Source organism: Pseudorasbora parva, chromosome 8, assembly GCF_024679245.1.
Source record: "Pseudorasbora parva isolate DD20220531a chromosome 8, ASM2467924v1, whole genome shotgun sequence".
Taxonomy (NCBI): domain Eukaryota; kingdom Metazoa; phylum Chordata; class Actinopteri; order Cypriniformes; family Gobionidae; genus Pseudorasbora; species Pseudorasbora parva.
The window spans coordinates 20,952,242-20,978,963 of record NC_090179.1 but is presented as its reverse complement, the minus strand read 5'-3'; the positions used below and the strand labels follow the sequence as shown (position 1 = coordinate 20,978,963).

Below are 26,722 nucleotides of genomic sequence, written 5' to 3'. Positions count from 1 at the left end.
AAATTAAACGGCAGCCTATGGTGACATTTCACTAGTGAAAATACATTACAGGTATCAAGAATTATATAGTTTTTATAGCCTAGTTGAAATTAAATTATTTATATTAAGAATTCGTATTTCTGTGAGTAATGGCGACATTGTTGATCTCGAGAATTCACGGTTACTAGTACAAATCTAATTCCTGCTGAAGAATTAGCATTTTTAACTAGTGAAAATGTCAATGTGACAACGCCATACACAACACAGATCTATCTATCTATCTATCTATCTATCTATCTATCTATCTATCTATCTATCTATCTATCTATCTATCTATCTATCTATCTATCTATCTATCTATCTATCTATCTATCTATCTATCTATCTATCTATCTATCTATCTATCTATCTATCTATCATTGATAGAAAATAATCTATCATTCGTTCGCAAATGTATTGTCCGAGTTGAGTCTCTAGACCATAGACTGTAAAAAAAAATAGCTCTAGACATAACACATACAAGTAGTTTTTGTATATTTTAGGATAGTAGTGTCAGCCGAAATTTTTTACTCTGATTTTTTACGATCAGCGATTCAGCGCCATCGTTCGGCCAGCACGATCCCTTGTAAATTTTTCTGTAATATTTGGCCACAAGAGGCCGCCAGCAGATAGCTTGGTGCAATTCTTGTCAGTCTTCACGAAAAATGTAGTTTTATTAGGGGTTTTTCCATTTTGTGTTCTTTTTTTAAACCTTCTCATGGAAAAAAAAAACATAATTCAGTGATTGCATATGTAAATGCATACATATAAATATAAGCAGTACAATGGAAAAAAGTTGCAAAGCAAAAGACAAATATAAAAGATAAAAATGTATTTAGCTATGTTTTTTTTTTTTTTTCAGTGGACTTGAAGACAGAGCTATGGCAGTGCATGCTGGGACTGAAAGAAGTCTTTGAGTTGTGAACTTTCCCCCACTTATCCAAACAACCCAATCCCAGAAAACCCGCAGTCTGATGAGAGTGCTGCATATGCTGACCTCTATACTGCACGCACACACACTTACACTAATGCAAACAAACATGTACACACACACATGCTCTGTTTCTGTTTACTTCTACACCCTACACCAGCCTCCCGACCCCCTCTTTCACATTCTCTGTCTTCATGTCCTCCATATTTGAGTGGGTTGCAGGATTGTTTGGAAAAAAGTGAACAAGTAAAGTGGAGGTTTGCAAAGATTCCTGAGGGTTTTTTCTAATCTAAAATCACATGCAGGGGCTTAAACATTCCAGGCCCTTTATTCACTGATAAATCAACTCTTGCTCTTTATAGCGGTACCTCCTGCATTCTCATGCCAAACATTATATTTTATATAATTATATTCAGTATAGTCAGAGAACTCTCTCTCCGCTGCCTTCTTTTTTTATGTTTCAAGGAAGCCAGATTTCCAGGAATTTTTCTGCAGTCCTTCCCTACTTGTTTTCAAAATCCTTGCCCAACCGTATCACCCACATAATTCCTAATCCTGTGACATGTTTAAAGAATCTAAATGAAAAGTTACGTAAATTATTTACACTAAGCACTGGGATTAGGATCTGCACAGTAAACATTCTGTTCGGCATATTCTGTCCAGCCCTCCCTGGAAGGTTCCTGTGCTCTGTGCAGCTTCTGGAATAGGACAGCCTCTAAACAATGAATCTGCGGGTGTACTTGCGCTGTAAAAAACTGCTTGATCAATAAGTTATATAAACATATGTTTTTATATTGCTTTAACTAATCAATATAAGTTATAATATAAGTATAAATTTGAAACTTTTTTATAAGTTATACAAAATTCCTCTTTTTTAAGTCCGTTTAATGTAATTTAAGTTGAATGGACTCACACATGCAAGTTGATTGTACCTTATATAAGGCAGCAACTTTTTTTTGCAGTGTTAATTGTTTTTGCAAATACTATACACACATAAATTACAACCCAAATTAATTATTTTATATTTTGAGAATCATATCATAAAGAATTGCATTTAGAATTCACAATCTTTAAAAGTACAATATGCAACTAGCAGTTAAAAAACAAAACTGATTTTTTTTTTTTTTTTGCGGCAAAACATTGTTTTGTTGTGCTTGACAGTGCTGATGAATCTCATCGCTCAATGCTATTCTTTCTAATAACTAAAAAGAAAGAGGGAGATTATCCTAATGCTTATGAAACATTTAGGCTTAAGAGATTTTAGATAGAAGGTTTAGATGGAAAGGATTCTCAAGCTGAGCTGAATAGACACATAACCATAATGAAATGAGCCTCATGATAATGCTTCACAATGAACTCTGTTAAAGAGTTACATTATGGCAATTTTCCTGTTCATTTTCCTGTTCATTAAAACAGGTGAAATCCTGTTCCACCTCAACGTCGCTTTCACAACATTTCAGATCCCTCAGGTCTGGCCATCTCCAAAAAGCCAATCTAATGTTTATTCTCATTTTATATTACGAGCTCTGGCATCTTTTTTTCGAGCAGACTCTCTTATGTTCTGTGTTTTTTAAAACAGTTGATTCCCTGGAAATTCGAGATTAAAGGCACAGTATGTAATATTTTACAATATATATGTAGTTAACTTGTGTACTTCCATTATCCCAAATGTTTCCAAGAATGTTTAAAGGTGCCCTAGAATGAGTTGAAACAATATGTTAAATTGTTCTCTGATATCTACATAGAGGGTATGTGGCTTATTTAAGGGCAAAAATTGTCCAGATACAGTTTTACAGGTCCGTTTACAACCCTATAAATTGTACCACGCTCTGTTTTTGCCTTATTTTAAAGTGTCATTAATATTAAAATTAGAGCTCTGCTCTGATTGGCTTATTTCAGCAGCTCACAGCTCACAGCAGTTTAGTTGTTCAGCGAAGCGGCTCGTGAGTCCTGACCGTCCTGACAGAACACAGACCGATTGAATGACACTTTAAGCAGAACATCTCAAATGGAGATTGATAAAATGCAGCTGACTTGTTTATTGGTGTTTTCAGATCATCCACGCGCGCGAGAGAGCTTGCGTGCATGTGTTTGCCAGATTGTACATGTTTAGCAAAAACACTTGATAGTATACGTGTTCTTTTCACAGAAAAGCTCTGTTTAGGGGATTTAAATGACTGAAATCTGCAACTACACAAACGCTCTTCATTCTGTCAGACAAAACCAAAACCAGTGATTTTAGACTCGTCTTTTTTCGTCAACGATATTGCATGTTTATATAACGTTAGTCACAATGTAGTCTACGCAGTGACTGTGACTTACTCTGAAATACAAGCATGCAAAAACATCATACTTAAGTTCTCAAAAATATAAATATTTTGACAAAATGAATAGCCTTGTCAAATGACTATCGTTTTAAATTTTATGGTGGAAAAGGTGACGTTTGCTAGAAGGATCGAGTGAATGATCTGTAAGCAAAGTATCTACGGTTGTATTTTGTAAGATAATATTAGCCTTTGTCATTAGACACACTATTTAATTTGGTATGGTACTTGGTGTTTCCTATTGTTACTGTACTAGCATCTTGCGTTATCTAGACAATGCTGTCTCTCTAAGAAACTTTCAATTTAATCAGAAATTGTTTAAACAGTCAATAAGTGGAGAAAATCGCTACTTACTGCTTGCAGGAATATAGTTGGCACTTTCTTCAGTTTAAGACGCTGAGCGAAGCTTGCTTGAAATGGGCCGAACAAACAAAGGATCTTGAATTAAATTGTTGTGGTATCGGATTATAAACATCAACCATGACTGTTGACATTTGTTATCTGTGGTAAGGGTAGAAAAGTCCTCACGTCTCCTGCACAGCCTGGAACATGACGTGTGTCCACGAGAGCTTGCATGTACAATAAGTAATTTTTTTTAAATTAATATATACAGTAATTTTAACAGATTTGTGTGAACAGAGATCCTTTTGACAACGTTGTTGCTTGTTTTTAGTACATCTTTATTGTCAAACTTTCACACACTGTGACAATGAATGTTTGCCACTCCCATACCATACACGTGCCAAAGTAGCCGGAGCAAATTTTCTCTATTCACAGATACGACAAGACACGCATGGGCAAGCAATTTCCCACAGAATCCATCCCGCCTGGACTAAAATGATTGAATTACCCTTAAAAGGTTTTGCAAATGTTGATTTGATGGTTAAACAGAAAAACTAAACAGCTAGAAAGTAATCATAGTAACATTAATCAAAACCTCAAAAAGACACCAAAAGAGCTCTGGAATACACAAAAGAGTGAAAGATAAAGAAGGTGTTAGATTTGATTGAGGAGCTTGATTTACTATTTAACTTGATTAAGTCTGATTTAATCAAACTATTTTTTTAGGTTATCACAGCTGAAATGCTTGTTTGACAGGCTCTCCCACTGTCTGTGTATTTAAATGTAATACACAGGAAAGTCTTGCAGATCTTTCATCTGATAGAAAAGACACTGAGTCATTCAGTCTGCGTTAAAGTTAGGCTCACTAAACAGCAAATGTAAAATAGGCAGGGTCACGCTCACATGCATATAGCTTTACAGTCAAAACTGGAACTGGAAATGTGCTTGAATAGAATGGAAATGGGCTTCACTGCCACTGCATGTGTCCTTTGGCAGCAAATGAACCATTGCTAGAATACAGGCATAGATACACTCACAAACACACAAAGGTGGCTTCCTAAACAGCCCTGAACAGAATAGGAGGAAATGGGTGGCAGTCCTGTTGCAGGATTACATCCCGTTTAAAGCACCGCACACACACACACCAGAATAAAGTCAAATGTATTATTACCGTATATTATTCAGCTTAAATCAAATCGCAAAAATGTGTCAGGCTATTTACTTCAATGATAAAATCTAGCCTGTATGCATTAGTTATAAATGAGCAATCAACTGTCTCAAAAAACAGGGGAATTGGAGCAACAGACCATTACATGGGAACGTGTGTTGGGACTGTAAAATGTGCTTAAAATCAACTGATATATGATTCCTAAGTGTGTTGCATAAAACTAGATTGTCTCAGGAAGTTCACACCAGCACCATTTAGCCATTGCTAGGATACAGCATTGTGACCTCAAGGCTGATCAGTCAGCATGCTCATTGGCTGATTTCTCACTCTCCTGATGACATCACGTTGTTGCCGGGTGAAATTGAACTTTGGTGGCAGAGAAGTAAAAAGACAACTTGTCAGTCTGGGTTTCTTTTTCAACCAAGATCCATGCAGATTTTCTCGGCTTAAGGGTTTAATGTTTAAGGATCACCATGGAATTTGCTGACTAAATGCTACAACATGCTGACATGTCCTGTATGTTACCCTGTCATGCCTTGGAAAAAAATCCCTAACTTTCTGAAGCAGAAACCTTAAGATTAGTGACATTTTGCAATCTGTCTGAACAACAGAACGTCACAGCATGAACAAGTTTATGTAGGCCAGCATTCATTTCATCTGAACTCTGCAACATCAGTCTGAGATCATCAGAATGTTTTTAGTAGCACCCCGTGGGCCGCCTTCGTGAACCCATGAACCAAAATCCTGCGGGGTCTGGCTCCTGCCCACACTGTCTGATGGCCATTCTGCTCTGTCAGCAATTGCCAACTCTATTCAAGGCTCCTGTTTGCATGCTCTGTAAAAAGACAATTGTTGAGTTGTGTTTCAGCATATGTACTCTAGACAATGATTGCCTTGACTTGTTTGAGCAGCCATGCTTATTTTTCCTAGAAAATAAAGCAGTAAATGCACTAGAGAGATTTTAAAAAAATGGAGACAGTAAAGTCTAATCAGATGTCCTGATGCAATGCATTTTATTAGAGGTTGTGTATAGCCATACTACATTATATGAGCCATTGACCTCAGCGCAGATATTTCATTGGGAGCTGTTAAGTCATAAAATGTTCATCCCCCCCCCCCCCCCCGCCTTTATAATATAAATATATAATAACTGAAAGGATTTAAACGGGGCGTGAAAAATTATACAAGGGCTTTCACAGCATGTCTTAAAATTTTTGATATGCAGCTTACTTAAAGTGGGACACTCAAACATGTCTGAACAAGATAGAAAAGTTGAAGGGGGGAGTGGCATGGAGAGAATACCTTTGGGAAGTCCAATTCTTTTTTAGCGAGTTGGTTCTTTAGGACGGTTCAATGAACCGAATCTTTTGTGTCATCAGTCTCAGTGCAATTCTTTCATTCTCATTTTTTCATGGTAATTTGCTGCTAACTGCGTTTTAAGCAACATTTCGAGTAGCGATTTTAAGACATTTTAAACAAAACAATAACTATTCTGATTCTATAATAATAAGAAAAATAATGACAGTAGGCTAGCTATCTGTTTGTCGGCCCGCACAGCAATGTAGGCTATTGGCTTCTCACGTGATTTATGGAGATATGCATGCCTATTAAGTATATTAAAAGTAATAATATTAACGATTAGTTATATTAATATTGCATTTTACCCCATACCGAAGTTAAGTGATTCACAAGCGCTTTGCGAATTGGTTCACAAGAATGATTCGCTCGGGAGTCGGAGCAAAAGAGGCCAGCTGAGGGGGGCGTGTTGTGCACGTTCACGCTGAAGTTGGACACTTGGAGAGCTTTTGCGCAGATGCGCACTGCGAAGGGAGACACTAAGGGATACGGAGGGGTGTCCAGTCCTCTTTCAGGTCTTGATCGCCCATTGAGCTGGCAGCGAACATGCCCAGACCAGTACATCGTCAATGAGACCGGGGTTCAGCTCTTCGCCTGGTTTAAGCTTTGCCAGAATGAACGAAAACGCAGATATCTGCAACCACTGTCGGAACATGATCAGAGAGAAGGTAACGTTGTTCTCCGTTTGTTTAAAACTGTTATTCTGCATCCGTTTCTGCTTATTGTGTTATTATATTAAAACATGCATTTGATCCCGATGTTGATCTTGGTGATGGGGAGTCTGCATTGGGTTGTGCATGAGTAGGCTAGCCTGTTACATTTCTCATATCTCTGGCTACCCAGAGAAGTTTAAATTAATATATATATATATATATATATATATATATATATATATATATATATATATATATATATATATATATATATATATATATATATATATAGACTGTGTTTGTCTATAGCTTATATATAGACACACACACACACACACACACACACACACACACACACACACACACACACACACACACACACACACACACACACACACACACACACACACACAAGTATATGTATATTTGCAATTATCATTGTGCATTCATATTTATCTAATTATTATTCTAGGGGTGTAACAATACTCTCATATCACATCACAATACTGAACCTACTATACAATATTTTTGCGATAAATGTTGTAAAAGGTTAACTTTTTAACTTACTTTTTTTTTTTTTTTTTTTTTTTTTGCTGTTGATTAAAATGCTAAATATGGTATTACATTGGAGGTGGAAATGAATAGGCTTGGACTTGGCGCTGGTAACTCAATGCACAGGACAATGGTGACACCAGAATAAAAATAATATAGGCCACTTTTACTGGTAAGATAAAACATTTGGCATTATCAGGGCCCACAAATATCCCCCCATTGCATTATTATATATTATATTCAATATTAAATATAGTTGTTTAATGTGGTACAGAGACACTATAACTATAAACTTGAATTTGTTTTAAACAATTTGTTTTATATATATATATATATATATATATATATATATATATATATATATATATATATATATATATATATATATATATATATATATATATATGCTGACAGGTTTAAATAGTTAAATGGCATGCATTTCTTCACATTTTGATTGTATCAGAGGCCGACTAGTGACCTATTCATCTCATCTGAAATTCTGCCATCATCATCATCTCTCTGTCTCTCTCTCTCTCTCTCTCTCTCTCTCTCTCTCTCTCTCTCTCTCTCTCTCTCTCTCTCTCTCTCTCTCTCTCTCTCTCTCTCTTTTCTTTGGCTGAAAGATGTTATTTTTAGCTGTCATTAATCATGTCAAACACATGTGACCTACTTCTGCTCTGCACATCTTCCTCTCTCACACACCCTGCCAAAAGTTTTTTGTAAATCAAACTGGACTTTAATACAGAAACACAAGCTGGGATTTATCAGATTGAACTATTGGCTGAAGGCTTGCGAGATGTTTGTTTGATTCTCCTGTCTCTAGCAGCATGCAGCTGGGAGCAGATAGTTATCCTGTGGCTGTATGCAAACCTGTAGTTTGAGTGCATGACAGTGTGTGTGTGTGTCTGTGTGTCTGTGTGTCTGTGTGTGTGTGTGTGTGTGTGTGTGTGTGTGTGTGTGTGTGTGTGTGTGTGTGTGTGTGTGTGTGTGTGTGTGTGTGTGTGTCTGGAGAACTCCTGTTACATGAGAATGGTTTGAGGGATGTGTGGTCACTTTTGTCATGTCGACAAGGTTCTTCATTACCCGTTTCCCTAGTTGTGATAACTCTCACCAGCAAATAGCTAGTCTCTTCTCACCTGTTGCTCTAGCTGATTGGGACCATTCAGTTCAAACTCTGTCTTGCCTGGGCCTGCAGAACAAAATATTATAATTAGAGCCAAATTAGAACCAATTATTTCCAATTAGGAAAACTTTTAATGTTTTATTCTTTAGTTCTTTATACCACATATGCATTTGGTGCATCTGGTGCAGGAATAGTTCATCTAAAAATGTGTGTGTGTGTGTGTGTGTGTGTGTGTGTGTGTGTGTGTGTGTGTGTGTGTGTGTGTGTGTGTGTGTGTGTGTGTGTGTGTGTGTGTGTGTGTGTGTGTGTGTGTTCTACAAAATGTTTGAAAATACATACAAAAATTATGACAGAATTTTCACTTTTGGTTGATCTTTTTAAAGAACTCAGAAATCATCTGAAAAATAATGTGGCATGAAACAGTTTTTAATATGCCTTTTAATCTTGTATGCAACTAAATCCCATAGCACCTGTGTTGGTCTTTATTTCTGTTTGCTGTCACACGCTTCAGAGAACAAGCAACAATGACTCTACTGTGAATTCTGACCGGCAACAAAGCCGACTTGCTTCGTTGCAACCAGTTTTGTGTTTCAATGTTTTCTTGCTTGAAAGAGAGATAGACAGAAGCTCCATATAAATTGTGCAGCCAAACTGAGTTTTGCTGATTCAGCATCTGACACACTTCCTGTTCCTCCAGCTGCCATGTGCACTGGCGTGACGAAATTGACCAATGAATCACACTGCCCCATTACCACATAGTGATCCGTCGGGAACAGCTTCAGTGCCTTTACGTTCTGTAGTCATGTTTGAGCAGAGATCTGTGGGTAGACATTGCCATGAGAACTACAAATACTCAAACCACTAATTGAATGAGGACGCAAGTGCCAACCAGGCACATTTGTCCAGGTGCCACCACCAGGCATCTGCTCAAGCAAAACTAAAGCCTGTGCATTCTGCCAGTGTTGCATAATCTTTTATGAGTTTAATGGCATCATTCAAGGGCCACAGATTCTGACGCAATCAAGTAATCACCAAGGAGAGGATCCTCATGAGAGGAAGAAAGGCAACAGTAATGCTGTTATGTCAGAAAATATTGGGTGGGTGGGGGGTGGGGGGATTGGGGTCTGGAAAATTGCTTTTTAATGTTCTAAAAATGTACTTTTGCTTTTATTTACAGCGTATTCTTTATTCATGTGCAAGCAACTGACGTACAACAATGCACAATAATTTTCTATTAGTAGAATTTAAATAAATGCTATTCTTAGAATTAAAAAAAGATTATATATATATATTATTTTTATATATTATATAAAAATAATATATATAATAATATAATTATATATATATATATATATATATATATATATATATATATATATATATATATATATATAAATTAGGGATGGAACAATACAGTTAGTTCATGGTTCAAAACATATCTCGGTTTTTAACCACAGGTTTTCGGTTCGATTCGGTTTTTTGCTATCCTATTCTTAGGAGACAGGAACAGAAAGAGGTTAAGGAGGAAATGTTTTTATTGCAATACTTTTTCTTTATTTTACTTAAGAGACATGAAATACCTTACTTAAAGGGCTAGTTCACCCAAAAATGAAATTGATGTCATTAACAACTCACCCTAATGTCGTTCCTCACCCGTAAGACCTCCGTTCATCTTCGGAACACAGTTTAAGATATTTTATATTTAGTCCGAGAGCGTATGCAAGTGCATGCACACTAAATGTGCTGTCCATGTCCAGAAAGTGAATAAAAACATCATCAAAGTAGTCCATATGAGACATCAGTTAGTTCATTACAATCTCTTGAAGCATCGAAAATACATTTTGGTCCAAAAATAGAAAAAACTATGACTTTATTCAGCATTGTCTTCTCTTCTGTGTTTGTTTTCAAACCTCAAATAAAGATTCAAACGGTCGTAAAACAGCGGATTGATTCATGATTTGGATCGCGTGTCAAACTGCTGAAATCACGTGACATTGGCGACCCGAATCTTGAATAATCATGAACCCCTGTAAGACCTCCGTTCATCTTCAGACACAGATGAAGATATTTTTGTTGAAATCCGATGGCTCAGAAAGGCCTTCATTGACACCAATGTCATTTCCTCTCTCAAGACCCATAAAGGCACTAAAGACGTCGTTACAAAGCCCATCTCACTACAGTGATTCTACAGTCATTTTATGAAGCGATGAGAATAGTTTTTGTGCGCAAAATAACTAAATAACGACTTATATAGTGATGGGCTAATTTCAAATAAAGCCTGAAAAACAGTTATGAATCAGCGTATCGATTCATGATTTGGATCGCTAATGTCACGTGATATCAGCAGTTGGGCGGTTTGATACACGCGATCCCAATCATGAATCGATACGCTGATTCATAACCGTTCAAATCTTCATTTTGAAATCGGCCCATCACTATATAAGCCTTTATTTAGTTTTTTTTTAATATCAGTTAATACTGTTTATATATTTTAGTATTCAATTATTTCAAGTATTTTCTTGTTTTATTAGTTTTTATTAGTTGCCCAAAATGTTAACATTTCTATGTTTTTAAAGACAATATGTAACATTTTTAGATTAAAATATCCAAAAAACACTAGAACAATGTTATATATTTTGTTGAATTGTGTACTTCCATTCTCCCAAATGTTTACAAGAATGTTTAAATCCAGAGAAATAAGCCATTTTAACCAGGACACTATGTTCCTATGTGAAGTCATATCCGCATTACCCTTGATTTCTGTAGAAACCATGGGAACACCAAAAACGCTGTAATATATTATGTATTTTATGAGACAGACAAGCATCTGTTTGGAGACATTGATCGACCGGAAACGAATTGTTATACAGCGCAACAGGGTTAGTCTTATCGTTTGAATCGCTTGTTTTCTTGATTCACCACGAGTAATGTTTTTACCATGCCTCAGAGACAACACCATAGCATAATCAGAGAAAGCTTTCTCACTCATTCAATGTATTTAAAAATGAATTGCATGTCATTTAGCAACAGTAATTTAGTCATCCAGCTTTTATTAATATGATATTCTAATATCGATCGATTACTGCAAAATGCAACAAGTGTCTCATAACTGTCACTGAGCGAACGTACAGAGTAACGTATAACATAACTTTCAACACACTCAAATGTATTCTAATGCATGCCATGAACATGATTTCTGCCCGAGTCCATCAAATGAATTTCCCTTTGGCTGTGGAGGTGAGGCATCCCATAATTCCACGCTCTTTCACAGCGTCATCAAGCTACGCCTTTGTTTTGAATAAGCGACCGCTAGCGGTGAAACTTACATATTGTGCCTTTAAGTGTATGTTTTTCACAATATCTATATTTTATTTTCATTGTATTTCAACTAACAAAAATTAGTTTGCTCTAAAACACATTTTGAATGCTCAATTATTAAGACCTGTATTTCACTATAAATTACACATCACTCTCAATTAAATTTATCCTTGATCTTACCAAGCTAAGTAATCCCCAGCAAACCGCTCCATAATAACCCTCCATTCTCTCATTACATCCCGTTAAAAACTTCACTGGAGATCAAACCTAATCCTAATCCTCACTGAGACACTGAATATTTGTTAACATATCTATCTGATTGGAGACTCATTAGTGGCCTGGTGTGCCAGAATATTACATCACACAACTCTCTCACTCTCTTTCTCCCTCTTCCATATTTGATCCATGTAGTCAATTTATGTCTCTCACTTCAAACTCAGTCAGGGTAGGCCTTATTTGTTTAAACTAAGCACAAAGCGGGCTTATGCAAGTACTATATTGGTGCATTTTTTGTGTGTGTGTGCTTTGTTTCTACACATACCTATGCTGTCATAGAGACAAAGATTTCTGCACTTTCCCCTAGAACATAGACGGCACACTCGGGCTCTGACAGACCCACTTTTTCTCCTTATTTCCCTTTTTAAAATACACTTACACTTCCCACATCTTCGGCTGCAGGCAGATCGCCAGGTCCTGGAAGGGAAGGAAGCATATAAGATTCCTGGACAGCCATTTTGACTAAAAAGCTTGACTGGGCAAAAGCAGAGTGCGGGAAGAATAGCATCCTTTAATACATAAAAGCTGACATGTCCACGGGCGAGAGCACTGTGTTCAGACACCTCCGCTGTGATCCAGAGTCCATTTGAGCATTTTTAACAGACTTAAGTAGATCAAGGAGTGGCTGTTTGACGCCTTGTTTTTTAATGAAATGACCTGTACATAAAGTGCAACCATAAAAACCACACTTTATAACCAAATTAAAATGGTTTGTGTGGTAACCTTAGATATACAGTATAGTGGGTTTTATGTAACCTTGAAACAAATAGTTAAAGCCATAAAAGCATAGTGCTGTGCTTAATATAGTATATGGTTAAAGTCGTAATACTATGATTGTAAAAGTAACATGGAAATTGTGCAGCCAAATGATAACTATTACGATAACGAAAAAGATATACCGGTAGTTCTAAAAATCATTCTACTAAATATGAAAGAGTAGCTGACAAAAAGTCCACATCACAAATATAGTGATAATGACACAAAGGAACAATATCGTTGGGATCATTTTCAGAATGGTTTTCTCCAGCGGACGAACAATAAAAACATTGAGAGCCAATCAGAATCCATCCTGCTGCAATGAGCTTGAGTCTTTAAATGGGTCATGAACCATATTATTTTGTTTTATAATGTTTCCTGTGGTGCAACTATAATGTTAGTTTGATTTGTACATCAAAAATTATAATAGCATTTTTCCTACCCTGATTCAGCCCTCTGATTTGAACGCTGTTTGAAGGGGCGTGTCTGCTGTGAGACTTCAGTGTAAACGCCCACTGCTGTGATTGGCTAACATCGTTGCATATGAAATAGCTAGTATTACTTGTGGAACTCTCTCAAAAACTCTTAGCATGTTTACATTTTTAAACTATTACAGCTTTCGAAAGTTAATGAAAGTGTTGATTATAGCATTATACAGTATATCCAGATTGTGGGATAAAAGGTTGCAGGGTTGAATATAGCCGATCACACATATTGAGCGCATGAATGCATTGATGTCGTCAACTCGATTTCTGCACACATACGTCATAACTAACAGTGCAAACACAATGTAAATAAGAGATTTGTTGATTATAACGAGTTTTAGAGCGAGTCACTAATAAATTCGAACTGATCGATTGACAGCTCCAGCGAGTGCAAAAGGATCGTTCATTGAGCTCGCTTTCTATATATAATTTAGTCACAGTTTAAATAACTGATTATTTTCATCCTACTAAAAATAACAATGTGAAGTTGACGTTTAATCACTGGTTTTATTTACTGACACATGGACAGAAGGACATCTGACTGTACATGAATCATTACATCAGAAATAATAGTACAATGACCTCTTATATGTCAAAAGCTCAAGGACATTTGATTTCTCATTTCATGGCCCCTTTAAAGTGACAAAACTGCAGCACGTGCGTATAATAAACAGAACGATATTGTCCGTTGGTGTGGAGTGGACGCTAATACAGTTATCATTATAGTTATTTTCAGGGCCGTTTCTAGCCTTTCTGGCACCCTAGGCAAGATTCATATGTCTCCCCCCCCCCCCTTTTTTTTTTTTTTCTTTTTTTTTTTTAACATTCTAACTTCTAAAGCAAATATGACTTCCTTATTTCATGGACATATTGTACATGCATTAATCAAATAATGTAGCTAGGTTTATTTTCACTGAGATCACAGATGTTGGGGGGGGGGGGGGGGGGTTCGGGGGCATCCCCCGAGAAAATGTTGATTTCTATGATCTACATATGTGTATTTTAAGATGTTCTGAAGGCCAAAAAATTAGATAACAATAGCTTGAAAACCATGTCACTCGGCGCCGCTGCGGATTGAAGAACACAGTGAGTGACACAAAGACTAAAAGACGGGACGAAGCCGTAGCCGAAGCCTCGCGCCAGTTTCATATGTTTTAACGGTTAATCACTTTTTTTTTTTTTAGGGGGGGCTGAGGCATAAGTTCATCAAAAAAGGGCCTAGTGACGCCTATGGTTATGACAGTATTAGCCTACTTGATCAATTTAAACAGATATCTCTGATGTAATGTTTTTTTTATTCAAATGAACTGCTATAATGTTCTGCAGCTGTAATAAATGAGCATGGCGTGTGGTCCGCCCAGTACTAATATTCAGTGTAATGTTTTGCTCAACGTTATGATAGAGCAACCAGCTTAGTAGAGAACAAGTAACCAATGAGCAGGCTAACATACCTGTATATTTCGCTTTTTTTTATATTTCCTCTTTTTTCTTTTTACGATACTGAGCTCCTGATGGCTTTGACCTTTTCATGATGATGAAACTAAAGCACGCTGTACCGAGTAGAAATATAGTGTTGGCCCCTTTAAGAGTTGCGCGCGCTCCCTGCAAACGAACGAAGTCTGCATTTTGTGTATGTGCGCACTGAGTTCCCATGTGTGGGGATTATTTTCTCTTTTCTGTTGCTAACAGTCAGTTATTTTGTTTTATTAAGTAATGCTGTGGACGGAAAGGGAGTTTGTGATGAGAGTTCAGCGGGGAATAAAGTGCGATCTGTTTGATGTTAATCGCCTCCGTGTTTGCATCCACTCCAGTTACATTAAGTGAGCTATCCGCATTTTTCACTCGGACACAAGCGTTACAACGCCACGGATGACACGTTCCCTGCCGCCCTCTACATGACCTCATTTCATTACAGCAGCGCCAATATCACCATGGCGACTTCACTCCAATAATCGCAACTATAATCATAATGCCTTAAAATAGCAAAAGTACGAAATATTAATAATAAAATATATATGAAATAACTAAAAAATCTTGTTGGGGTGGGGGCTCACTGGCGCCCCCCAGCTGTTGGCGCCCCCCAGCTGTTGGCGCCCTAGGCGACCGCCTAGTTTGCCTATGCCTAGAAACGGCACTGGTTATTTTTTTCTTGGTGTGAATGACCTTAATAGTAAAAGGAAAAAAAGTACTCATAATATATTACAAAATAAAGTTTGTTAGTGTTGTTAGTACATTTAATTCCTTTTAAAAAAAGACAGTAAAAGTAAAACTATGGTATTTGCCTTACTATGGTCAACTTTCGTAAGGCCTCAAGTTTTTTAATTAATCAAAATTGTACTTTTACCAATGAGTAGTTCTTTCTACACTTTAATTGAATGCATAATCTGATGCAAGTTTTGACATTTTTTGTTATCATAAATTGATATTTGGTTCTGTCAGTAGCCTTTCAATATTTTATATTTATATTTATAAAAATATAGATTAAAGATTATTCAAGTATATATAGTATATACTATATATATATTTATGTGGACGCTGTCTCAGACTGTTTGAGGAAGACGCTGTCTCTATCCATGGGCACTCATGCTGCTGTCATGACAACAGAATCGTTACCATAGTGCCACAGAATGACAGTCTCAAGCATTATCAGTACTGATAGTATGCTGTGCTTTGATTGGTTAGGAGCAGCGATGCGTTTTCATGGTGCAGGTCACAATGGTCACAGTGCCTTGTCAATGTTTCCGTATGTGTCAAACAAGTCGGGATGGCCAATCAGTGCAGCCTCATTGCAAATACACACAAGCATTACATTAAGCACAAAAAACAAATTAGTTTCTGTTCTCTATTGCTTTATATGTTTGACTTTGATTATTATGTACCACAGATGAAAAAAAAGGCTTCTTGTGATGAATAGTACTTTAGAAAAATACACTCACACAATAAGGTGAAGACTCATGTCCTTTGCTTGATTAAAATGTACACTTCTGAACACGTTTTAATATATTAAGTTAACAATAACAACAATGGGGTTGTTGCACACACCGTGACTGTGTTTCACTTGAGTTGGTATCAAAAGCCTTTACTGTATTTTTTTTCCATCCTCTGTTTGCCGCTTTCCCTCTGTCTATTTACTCTCTTTATTTTATATGTAGAGTCTTCTACTCGTTCAACAGAGCAGTGGATATAAGAAGCCAAAAAGCCCCAAAAACAAAACTCTCCTTCTCTTCGTGTTGCTCAATCTTTCCTCTCGCAGTTTTGGCATCCTTGGAAAAACAACTTGAGTGAAAAAGTAGAGTGAAAACCAAATGTTTGAGCACCTTGTGCATTGGATTTAGTGTTAAAATCTGTGTTTGGTTGTGCAGAATCTTGATAGTTCTAGGATAGTGTTTTATAAACAGCGCAGGTTTACATCAAGGCCGCAGAGTGGAGGCAAAACACTTTTGACCGCAAATACAACACCGTTGGTGTATTTGTGGTGGTTAGGGGTAAGGGGTGGGATATCCTGAACAAACACAAACCATGAAGAGAAGGAAGGAAGGATAGATAAAGTGCAAAGGAGGGTGAGAATGACAGGGAAAGAGATTTGGTGTGTCCAGGGCCAGGCCTTGGGCCACTAACCTGAAGTGACCCTTACACCCATGGCATTATAGCCAGTTTAGTGAAAAGAACACACACACACACACACACATAGATGAAACACAAACACAGCTTTCGTGGAACTCCTTACCGCTCACTGTAACTGGAACAAAAGACTGGGAGAGACTTTCAAAATAAACCCCAGCAGGGAGAATCAAAATCAACCTGAAAAATCTATGTTGTGGCCTTTAAAATATATACATTAATCACACTACTATCACATTATCTATCTAGAAACTTCCTTAACTTTATGCTTGTTCATACACTGCACAAATTTCGGCGCTCCCAGACGAAAGATTGACGATTTCTGTGATCGTGGCTCCTTATCGTTGGTCCTATGTCGTACAGTGAGAGGGGTTCAAAGACGGCCGCTGTCACGGTCTTGCGACCAAAGACAGCCTACGACAGTTTCCTGACAGTGTCAGAAATTCAGCATGATCACCGCACAATGTGTTTGCTGCTACGACCTACATCTACTGACCAGCCAATAAAATGCGACATGAAATCAACGCGTGCATGGCGGTAAAACTTAAAAACGCTACCTCAAGCCCCTTTCTCTTCCCTTTACATAAATACTACAACTGCCAAAGTGTGATTTATCATGGTCTACATGTACAGTCTACATGCATGTCGTACACACGTTTAATAGATCCATGTCGCAGATTTGTAACGATCTAGTTGGATTGTTAAACTCGTGCAATGTATCTCTCGGGCTTTAGACAATTTCTAAGGTAGTAATATTGTCTCTAAAATAATGACTGCTTTCAAACTAGTTTTCAACCACCACTGGTTGAATAAACAGAGACCCGCCCCCAAACGCACACCATTGGTTGAGCAACTGTTGCTATCTTAAATCAAGCTAACAGATGGCTTACGTATAGTGGTCTCTGTATGCATATTAACCTAAATTGGAAGAGGTATTTTAACATAAAAATACCCACTTTAGTAAAAAAATATTAATTTAATAATATTGTCAGGATATTTTCATCATATTCATCATAAATGTTCTTGTTGTTCCTCAGGAAAAAGGAAGAAAGATGTCGAGACACATATCAACAGGACCAAGTTCATTTATTCCAGAAAATGAGGTAATACTAATAAAAAAATAATACAGCGGGGTTTTTTTGTTGAAGAGATGATACAATGGTTACACCATGATTTTTTGGACATATACCACTTTTTCTCTCTTATCTCACACACTCACTCAATCCAAGTTCAACCAAATCAGATACTGAAATCGGGTCAGCTGGTTTTGATTTCATTTTTGTTTTGAGTTAGCCAGTTCAGGAGATGATTTTCATTGAATCCGAGTTAAGCGTGCCGGGAGATCTAAGAAAGTGTATTTGGATTGTAAATTGAATTATAGCATCTGTCCTCACTTCGTTAAATTAAGATGAACCTGAGCCAGAGTTCAAATCTTTCTTGGCTCTGATTCATAGCATTGCACGTTAGTGCCTTCTCACATTACAAAATCGGGCAGACTTAAGTTCTCTACACCACATATTTTATTTGTATTACCATTTGACCATAGGACTTTTATTCAATAAAAACACATGTCCCATGATCGCCCTTTCTGATCCTCAACCCCAGATCATAGGAGCCACAGTGATGTTCTTAGACGAAGAGTTCAGCGGCCGCGTGGACAACCTGACGCAGGTGATGGGGCTCCACCCGCATTATCTGCAAGCCTTCCTGCGCTGCCACTATTACCTCTTGAGGATGGACGGCCCCCTACCACTCCACTACAGACATTATATCGCTATAATGGTACAAACGCACACAGAAACACTTTTTAAGTGAGACTTTTTATTTAACTGGAACAGTTTTATGAGTGTTTTTTTCGTATTTTCCAGGCTGCGGCGCGGCATCAGTGTTACACGCTGGTGTGTCATCACGTGCAGGAGTTCGAGCAGATAGGCGTGTGTTCTGATTGGCTGAGAGGTCTGGAGTTCTGCCCGCAACGACTTCGCAACCTCAACGAGATTAACAAGATTCTCGCTCACAGACCCTGGCTCATTACAAAGCAACATATACAGGTAACAAACTGTCTTGTTTATTGTTTATTGCTCCGTATTCTTGCATTTTTTTGCGTTATGCAATCATAATGCAGCAATAAAGATTTCTGCACTATATTTGTTGTCACATAACGTCACCACATGCATGTTTGATTTAGAGGGTGGCATCCAAAAATCATCTTGTAAATAAAAGCTTGCATTTGCTTTTTTCCGAAAAACTAAAATAAAGTATATTTAATAATCAATTAATTAATCAAATGTATTTAATAATCAACACTCCAATAAGAATAATATGAGTTGAATATAAACATTTAAATAATTAAATACATGTTTATAATAACATTTTATTAAATAATTATGGTTAACATTTTACAATAAGGTCTTATTAGTTATCATTATTTAATGTATTAACTAACGTGACCTAACAAAAAGCAATAAATTTATTAGAGTATTTATTATTCTTTTTTTAATATTAGTTAATGAATCAGGGTTCGTACAGTCAATTTCTTGTAGCGTTGAGCATTATAACCAATCACACGCGTTTCTATTGAGCTTGATGGCCAATCAGAAGCGTTGAAAAAACTAAAACTTTTTTTCATTGCGCGCGCTCGCTGTCTGAAATTAGCTGGCTCGCAAATTCTCCCGTCATCATAAATAACAAAGTCCAAATTGGATGTAAGAGATTGTCGACACTGTCGCAGTGTTGTCAGCTTTTAAAGGGATAGTTCACCCAAAAATGAAAATTCTCTCATTGATTACTTGTCCATTATCCTCATGTCGTTGGACACCCGTAAGACCTCTGTTCATCTTCAGACACAGATGAAAAATTTTTTGTTGAAATCCGATGGCTCAGAAAGGCCTTAGTCAATACCAATGTCATTTCCTCTCTCAAGACCCATAAAGGCACTAAAGACGTCGTTACAAAGTCCATCTCACTACAGTGATTCTACAGTCATTTTATGAAGCGACGAGAATAGTTTTTGTGCGCAAAAAAACAACAACAACTAAATAACAACTTATATAGTGATGGGCCGAATTCAAAACAATGTTTCGAACCGTTATGAATCAGCGTATTGATTCAGGATTTGGGTGAACTAACCCTTTGGGTGGATTTGGGTGAACTAACCCTTTAAGTAAGATTTATTCAAAGGTCAAACTCAGATTAAATAATGAAGACAACAGGTTAATTCAAAATATAATCTATATGTAATAGTGCATATATTTAAAAAAATATTATTTCTTTTAAAAACACTTTTTAGACACTATGGACAACTTTGGACACTGAATGGCTTTTCTGAGATAAATGTACTGTTAGGTGGTGTATTTTCTATCGAATGTTAATGAACTTACACTGTTTGTTTCTCAGGCTCTGGTGAAGACAGGAGAGCACAGCTGGTCTCTGGCAGAGCTGGTTCACGCTGTCGTACTGTTGGCTCATTTCCATGCCTTAGCTAGTTTTGTGTTTGGTAGCGGAGTCAACCCTGACCCTGAGGTCACAGAAGTCAACGGGGTCCCGGATGACCTTTGCCCTCCAGCAATGGCGGGTTTATGCACCTGCCACCTAACAAACGGCAACCAAGCCAACGGGAACCCCCTCCGTAACCCTAACACTGGGGTAGGAAAACATTACAGAGTATCCATGTTAGGGACGTGCCCGAAGCCGAATATGATCGGAGAGGAGATTGCGCATTCATTCTAAAGGGGCATGGTGATGGAAAAAAATATGACATGGGAGAAAAAATATATTTGAATTATTTTACATTCTCTCGCAATGATATAGTTGGGTAATTGTATTGCATATAGTATGTGGGCTATTGAATACTTTTTACTTTACTTTCCAATTTGCAATCATGCGTACTCTGTGTATATGGAGCGGCGGTACTGACTACACATTTTAGTCAAAGATAAAGATATTTGCCAATGACGCTCAGGATCTGTTGCGCAACAAATATTCCGCCATCGTCCTGTCAGTCATCTCTCCTTACTACCTTTACAGGTTATTGAAATCTGATGTACTGTAATGTAACCGACTACCGCAGCAAGCCTAACCATGTCCCTTTAGGGGCTCCATAGATGCATTACTCATTTTCCGTGCCTTTCCGAATTTGGATTTAAATTTCGGGCACATCCCTAATCCATGTGTTGTTTTTTTATTTGCATATCAGGAAAACATGTTCAGGTCACATTTCAGATTTAACCACTGAGTTAAAAGGGAAGAAAAGTTATTATGTTGTGCATACAGGAAATGAACATTTCCACCATATTCACTTATTCACAATATTGTTCTTTTAGAAACTCTTATTACTGTAATACAGTGATTTAATATATTACCGTATTTAAAAATAATTTTACTATGCAAAAAACAAACAAAAAAGAACACAAATAATAGTTCTCATGGTTCTTTATGCAAAATATAATGTGAAATATATATATTTACATTTATTTTATATAAAATACTATTACATTTATTTTATATAAAATTATAAGTTTTACAACATTCATCTGCATATTCATTCTATGCATATTCTCTGCTTATTCAGTGCTATGTGTGATTCAAGATTTGTTTGGACAAAAGTTGCATCTCATTTTTTTAAAACTCCATTCTTGTGTACTTTAGAGTGAGCTTGAAGCTCTGATGGAGAGAATGAAGCGATTGTTAGAGGAGAGAGAAGACGATGATGCATCAGAGGAGGAGATGTTCACTCGCTTTGAGAAAGAAAAGAAAGAGAGTCTTCTGGTGGTGTCTGCAGGTATTACAACACAGATACTTTCTACACATCTACTGTATTGTAATAATCGATAATAAAATAAAAGTGGCGGACATTTTTAAATATCGTTGCTGCTGGGCAGAAACCTCTCATCTCCATATTTCATCATACATCCTATTACTAATTGGTCAATAGAGCTTGATTTTGGTAAAATTATCATGAAATAATGACATGTTTTCCATTTCCTGAAAAGTAGCGTTTTGGGAGACCTGAGGTTTGCGAGGGCAGCAGTTTTATGTTTTTTGGAAGAAAAGAAAAAACGTATTTTCTGCTACTGTTTTGGTCATGTGGTAAAGTGGAAATTAATATTAAATTACCAAATTAGGTCAGACTCATTGGAGTCTCTCAGTCCAAAGGTACGGTTACCTGTTCAATATGGTATGATTGTAGCTAAGAAAGTTATCTTGCTTTTGTGGGAGAAAGAGAGTCAATAGGCCCCTATTTTCTGTCTGGCTAACTGGACTAACTTCTACATTACATCTGGAAATAATTAGAGACTCCATTTCCAGGAATTCTGCAAAATTTGACAAAATGTGGGAACCAGTTTTTACTTTTTTGTTGAGCCAGAAGGACTAATTATTTATTTCAGGTCTGTAACAATCACTTTCTGCAATTATTGTGATTTATACTTTATAGCAGAAGTTGGCTTTGTATATCTTCACCTTTTTATTTTTTATTATTTTTGTTCTATTTTCCATATTGCACAGATATCTGTTGTATGAAGGGTCTCGTGGTCTGTTGTTGCTTGTTTTTGATGTTTGTAAACCATAATAAAAATAATAGACTAAGATCTAAATTACCAATCTGAAAAAATCTGTCATTGTGTCAGCCACTTGTTGTTACAAACCAGTATGACTTTATTTGCTATTTGTCATCAGTAATGTCAAACCAAGCATTAGTTTAAACTATTGCTTAAAAAAAACTAAACAGGATTTAGCAATCTTTTCACGTATTTGTTTTAAAATATTGTGATTTGCATATATATATATAGGTATATATATATATTGTGATTTGCATATTGCATAGGGTTTGACGAGGAAGTGGCGCCCCGTTCTCCCGTGGCTCGGTTTGTAGACGACCCGTCGTTTGGATACCAGGACTTTGCACGACATGGAGAAGACAACCCACCCACATTTAAAGCACAAGTACGACAGTTATCGTCACATATACACATAAACAGCATATTTTTGAGAATGAATGATTGATAATTCTATCTTGTTAACTCTTATAGGACTACTCATGGGAGGATCATGGTTTCTCTCTGGTGAACAGGCTATACTCTGACATTGGTCACCTATTGGATGATAAGTTCAGAACGGCATGTGATCTGACCTATTACAACATGGCCAGTCACGAGGGGGTGGACACCAGCATGCTGCGCAGGGCTCTCTTCAACTACGTCCACTGTATGTACGGAATTAGGTACGTCTGTAAGTGTGTAATTAGCAATCATATTACATTTTAAAAAATCATTTAAAGCCACAATGTGTCATTTTCGGCTCTAGAGGTCACTTATTCAAAACAAAGACAGTTCACCCAAAAATGAAAATGTTACGTTCATCTGCTTACCCCCAGTGCATCCAACATGTAGGTGTGTTTGTTTCTTTAGTAGAACACAAATGAAGATTTTTAACTCCAACCGTTGCTGTGTTCCAGTCATAAAATGTATGTGAATGGGTAACAATTTTATGAGAGCAAAAAAAACACGCTTAAACAACATGCACAAAGAGCTCTGTGGCTCATGACGACACAAAATCTTAAGACACAAAATTATCTTTTTTTGTGAGAAATCGAGCCGTATCTATCAATTTTTTTTCCTGAAATACAACGATATATCCAACAGCCTGGAATGCGCTTCACTTCCGGTCAATATGCACGCTCTGGTGTCGTGTACATGTAAAGACATCACTTCCGGTATACATGATCTGCCGTCGTGTACAAGATTCACTTCTGACGTTGGCGTAAACTACGCCAGATTGTGTATACCGGAAGTGATGTCTTTACATGTACACGACGCCAGAGAGTGCGTACCGGAAGTGAAGCGTTCCACGCTGCTGGATATAGCATTGTATTTGAAGTTAAAAATTATATAAATACGGCTCGATTTCTCACACAAACAGATTGTTTTGTGTCTTAAGATATCATTGTGTCGTCATGCGCCACAGAGCTCTTTGTGCATGTTGCCTAAGCATGTTTTTTTTGCTCTCATAAAATTGTTACCCATTCACATGCATTATATGACCAACACACAGCAACGGTTGGAGTTAAAAATCTTCATTTGTGTTCTACTTAAGAACTGTTCTGCTGTTCTGGTTAAAATGGCTTATTTATCTGGATTTAAATATTCTTGGAAACATTTGGGAGAATGGAAGTACACAAGTCAACAAAATATATAACATTGTTCTAGTGGTTTTGGAATATTTTATTCGAAAAATCTTACATATACTTAACATATACTTTAAATACTCCAACTTTAAGCTTTATTTCAAGTTAGTTACCAAGGCAAAACTTAAAATTTGTATTGTTTTTCATTTAATATTTAAATTAACAGAAACATGTTTTTAACGATAAAAACAATGGTGTGCCCTATTGTATACTGTACATTTTGTCAATTGTAGAAGGTCATCTGGCTGTCCCATGCTTTCAGAATACATACAGAACGCAACTGTAATCATTGTGTACCATAGACCGTAAAAAAATAGTGTACAGTATGTATGCCCATAGCGCCCCCTAGTGTACTAACACAGTACAACCAGGAGTACTGAAGTCCAGCCCTTTACTGCCTAGTATTGAAAGATGAACAGGTGTTTCAATACTGTGCGTCTGCAGATACGACGATTACGACTACGGCGAGGTGAATCAGTTGTTGGAGTGCAGTCTGAAGGTTTACATCAAAACTGTGACGTGTTATCCAGAGCGAACCACTCGCCGCATGTACGAGAGCTACTGGCACCAGTTCAGACACTCCGAGAAGGTAAGACAATTTATCATGTGATTTTTTTTTTCTTTTAATCATTTGTTTTGCTCTAAATATGCTGATATTCTCAATTACCTTTCTGTTCTTTATCCAGGTTCATGTGAATCTGCTTCTAATGGAGGCTCGAATGCAGGCAGAGCTGCTCTATGCTTTGAGAGCCATCACTCATTATATGACCTGACCAATCAGACTTCATCTTTTGGGCGACCTGACCAATCAAAGCTCACCCACAATATGATGGGACGTCATGCCTAAATGTAACCAAAACATTTTTTTTTCTTTGAATTCATTGAATTCTTACAATCGTGTCCTCAATTGTGTATACCTTTTCTTGGATTGTTCAAATCGATAACTAAATGAAGGACATTTACAATTGCAATCTAAGGGCATGTTCAAATCATTCGCCATCAAGAATTGTGGGTGGGCAGTCATTTCTTTTTCTGGATTCAAATGTAATCCCTAATGGTCAGACGAATCCCCTTGGACATGACCTGATCAATCAGACGACATCTTGACTTGACAAATTATATTTTAACGTGCAATACTTTCTCTCACTGAAATCTCAATTATACTGTAAGCTGAAGTACTGGAGGACTGAGTTCATAGGTTTGAAACAGGAAGTTGTCTTTTTTTCTTTTTTGCACATGTGAGAAAAATGTATTTTGGAGCAGAATACCGTTTTCCTTTTGTTATATCATAAATGACAATAACAGAATGTGAGAATCCCCCCTCCACGCCTTCTTTAAACCCCTGTGCCTTTTTCATTCTTTCATGTATCTTTTTATTTTATTTTATATTGAATGTATTGTTTAGATTTGTTTGGCGAACTGTTTCTGGACATTTTTCAGATCAATTTAGTTTGGTTTAGTTGTTTACCTGGAAACTAAGGCTTTTGTAGCATTATTACAGTACCATCAGTCCTTTACTATTTCCTTTCAATTTCAGTTTTATTTTCAATAACATTCAGTTTTTTTTGTTATACATGTTGCTGCCACCTGGAATAGCTCTACTAATCACACCTTGTGACTTAATTTCTGTGTGTGTGAGGTTTAACATGTAGCGTGTTTTATTTCTGAATGTGTCTGCGTTGGACAGTGTTTGCACATCTGTTGCGCGTCTCTTTGCACTGGTGTGCCTCTGTGGGGAAAAAAAACGTGAGAGAGTTCATGTGTGTGAGTGAGTGTTATGTGCAGGATTGCCTGTAGGGAGAGTCTGAAAACTAACCTTTTTTTATACTATTAATGATGTGATCATTGCTGTCCATCAAAGCATTTCTCAAAGGGTTATTTATATCGCTTTAAGAATCATTGCTTCATATTTGCACAACTCTAATCAAGGTGCAGCATCAGTGTCCTTTTAAATAAATTGTCTGAAAATAAATGTATAGTGAAGATAAGCTTTTTAGAGTGTTGCCAATCTAATGGACAGTGCCTTATTCATTTTTAGAAACACAGGTTATGATTTAGTCATAGGTACACCAGAGAATGTTACAAATGTATCACTGGAGTTGGTAAAACTGTCATCCAAGTGCCTTTCAAAATTAGCTGTCGGTGTTTCAAAGTGTATGCAGCAGATTTAATGGAAAAAGTGCTTTGAAAAATAGGCTGTCTTTTGTATTTCCTATTTGTGTTTATTCCGATCAAGGTGGTGCTATGAAGCTTTCATGTTCTCCACTCATAATAAATTTATACATTTCCAAAATGGCAGCACTGAAACTTCTCTCCAATCACAGACCTGTATGTTTCAATAAAGTTTCTAAACAAATTCAGGCTACAAGTGTTTTTTTTGCTTGCAGATTTTTGGGTGATAATATCATGGTTAAAGGGCTAAATAAGTATCTATACTGTTGCAAAATATGCATCAGGTGGAAACAAATTAAATTCATATTTGGCAATTTGAGAGATTTCTGTGAGGAACAATTTTTAATGATGTAAAATATTTAATATGTTATTTAAGTAATAAGTAATATAAAATGTAGTAATAATGTAATAGTCAAAATAGTTGTAATAATTATATAATTAAAA

The 26,722-nt window shown here is 36.8% G+C and overlaps 1 protein-coding gene across 1 annotated transcript; it reads left to right on the top strand.

The window, feature by feature from the left end:
* The first annotated feature begins 6,573 nt into the window (after positions 1-6,573).
* sesn3 (sestrin 3) lies at positions 6,574-26,531 on the top strand. Its single transcript, XM_067450343.1, has 10 exons — positions 6,574-6,807; positions 17,961-18,026; positions 18,529-18,705; positions 18,792-18,974; positions 20,320-20,568; positions 21,571-21,703; positions 22,748-22,866; positions 22,953-23,143; positions 24,551-24,695; positions 24,793-26,531. Exons 1-10 carry the CDS (start codon positions 6,709-6,711, stop codon positions 24,877-24,879), a joined length of 1,449 nt encoding a protein of 482 aa, XP_067306444.1. The 5' UTR covers positions 6,574-6,708; the 3' UTR covers positions 24,880-26,531.
* The last annotated feature ends 191 nt before the right edge of the window (positions 26,532-26,722 follow it).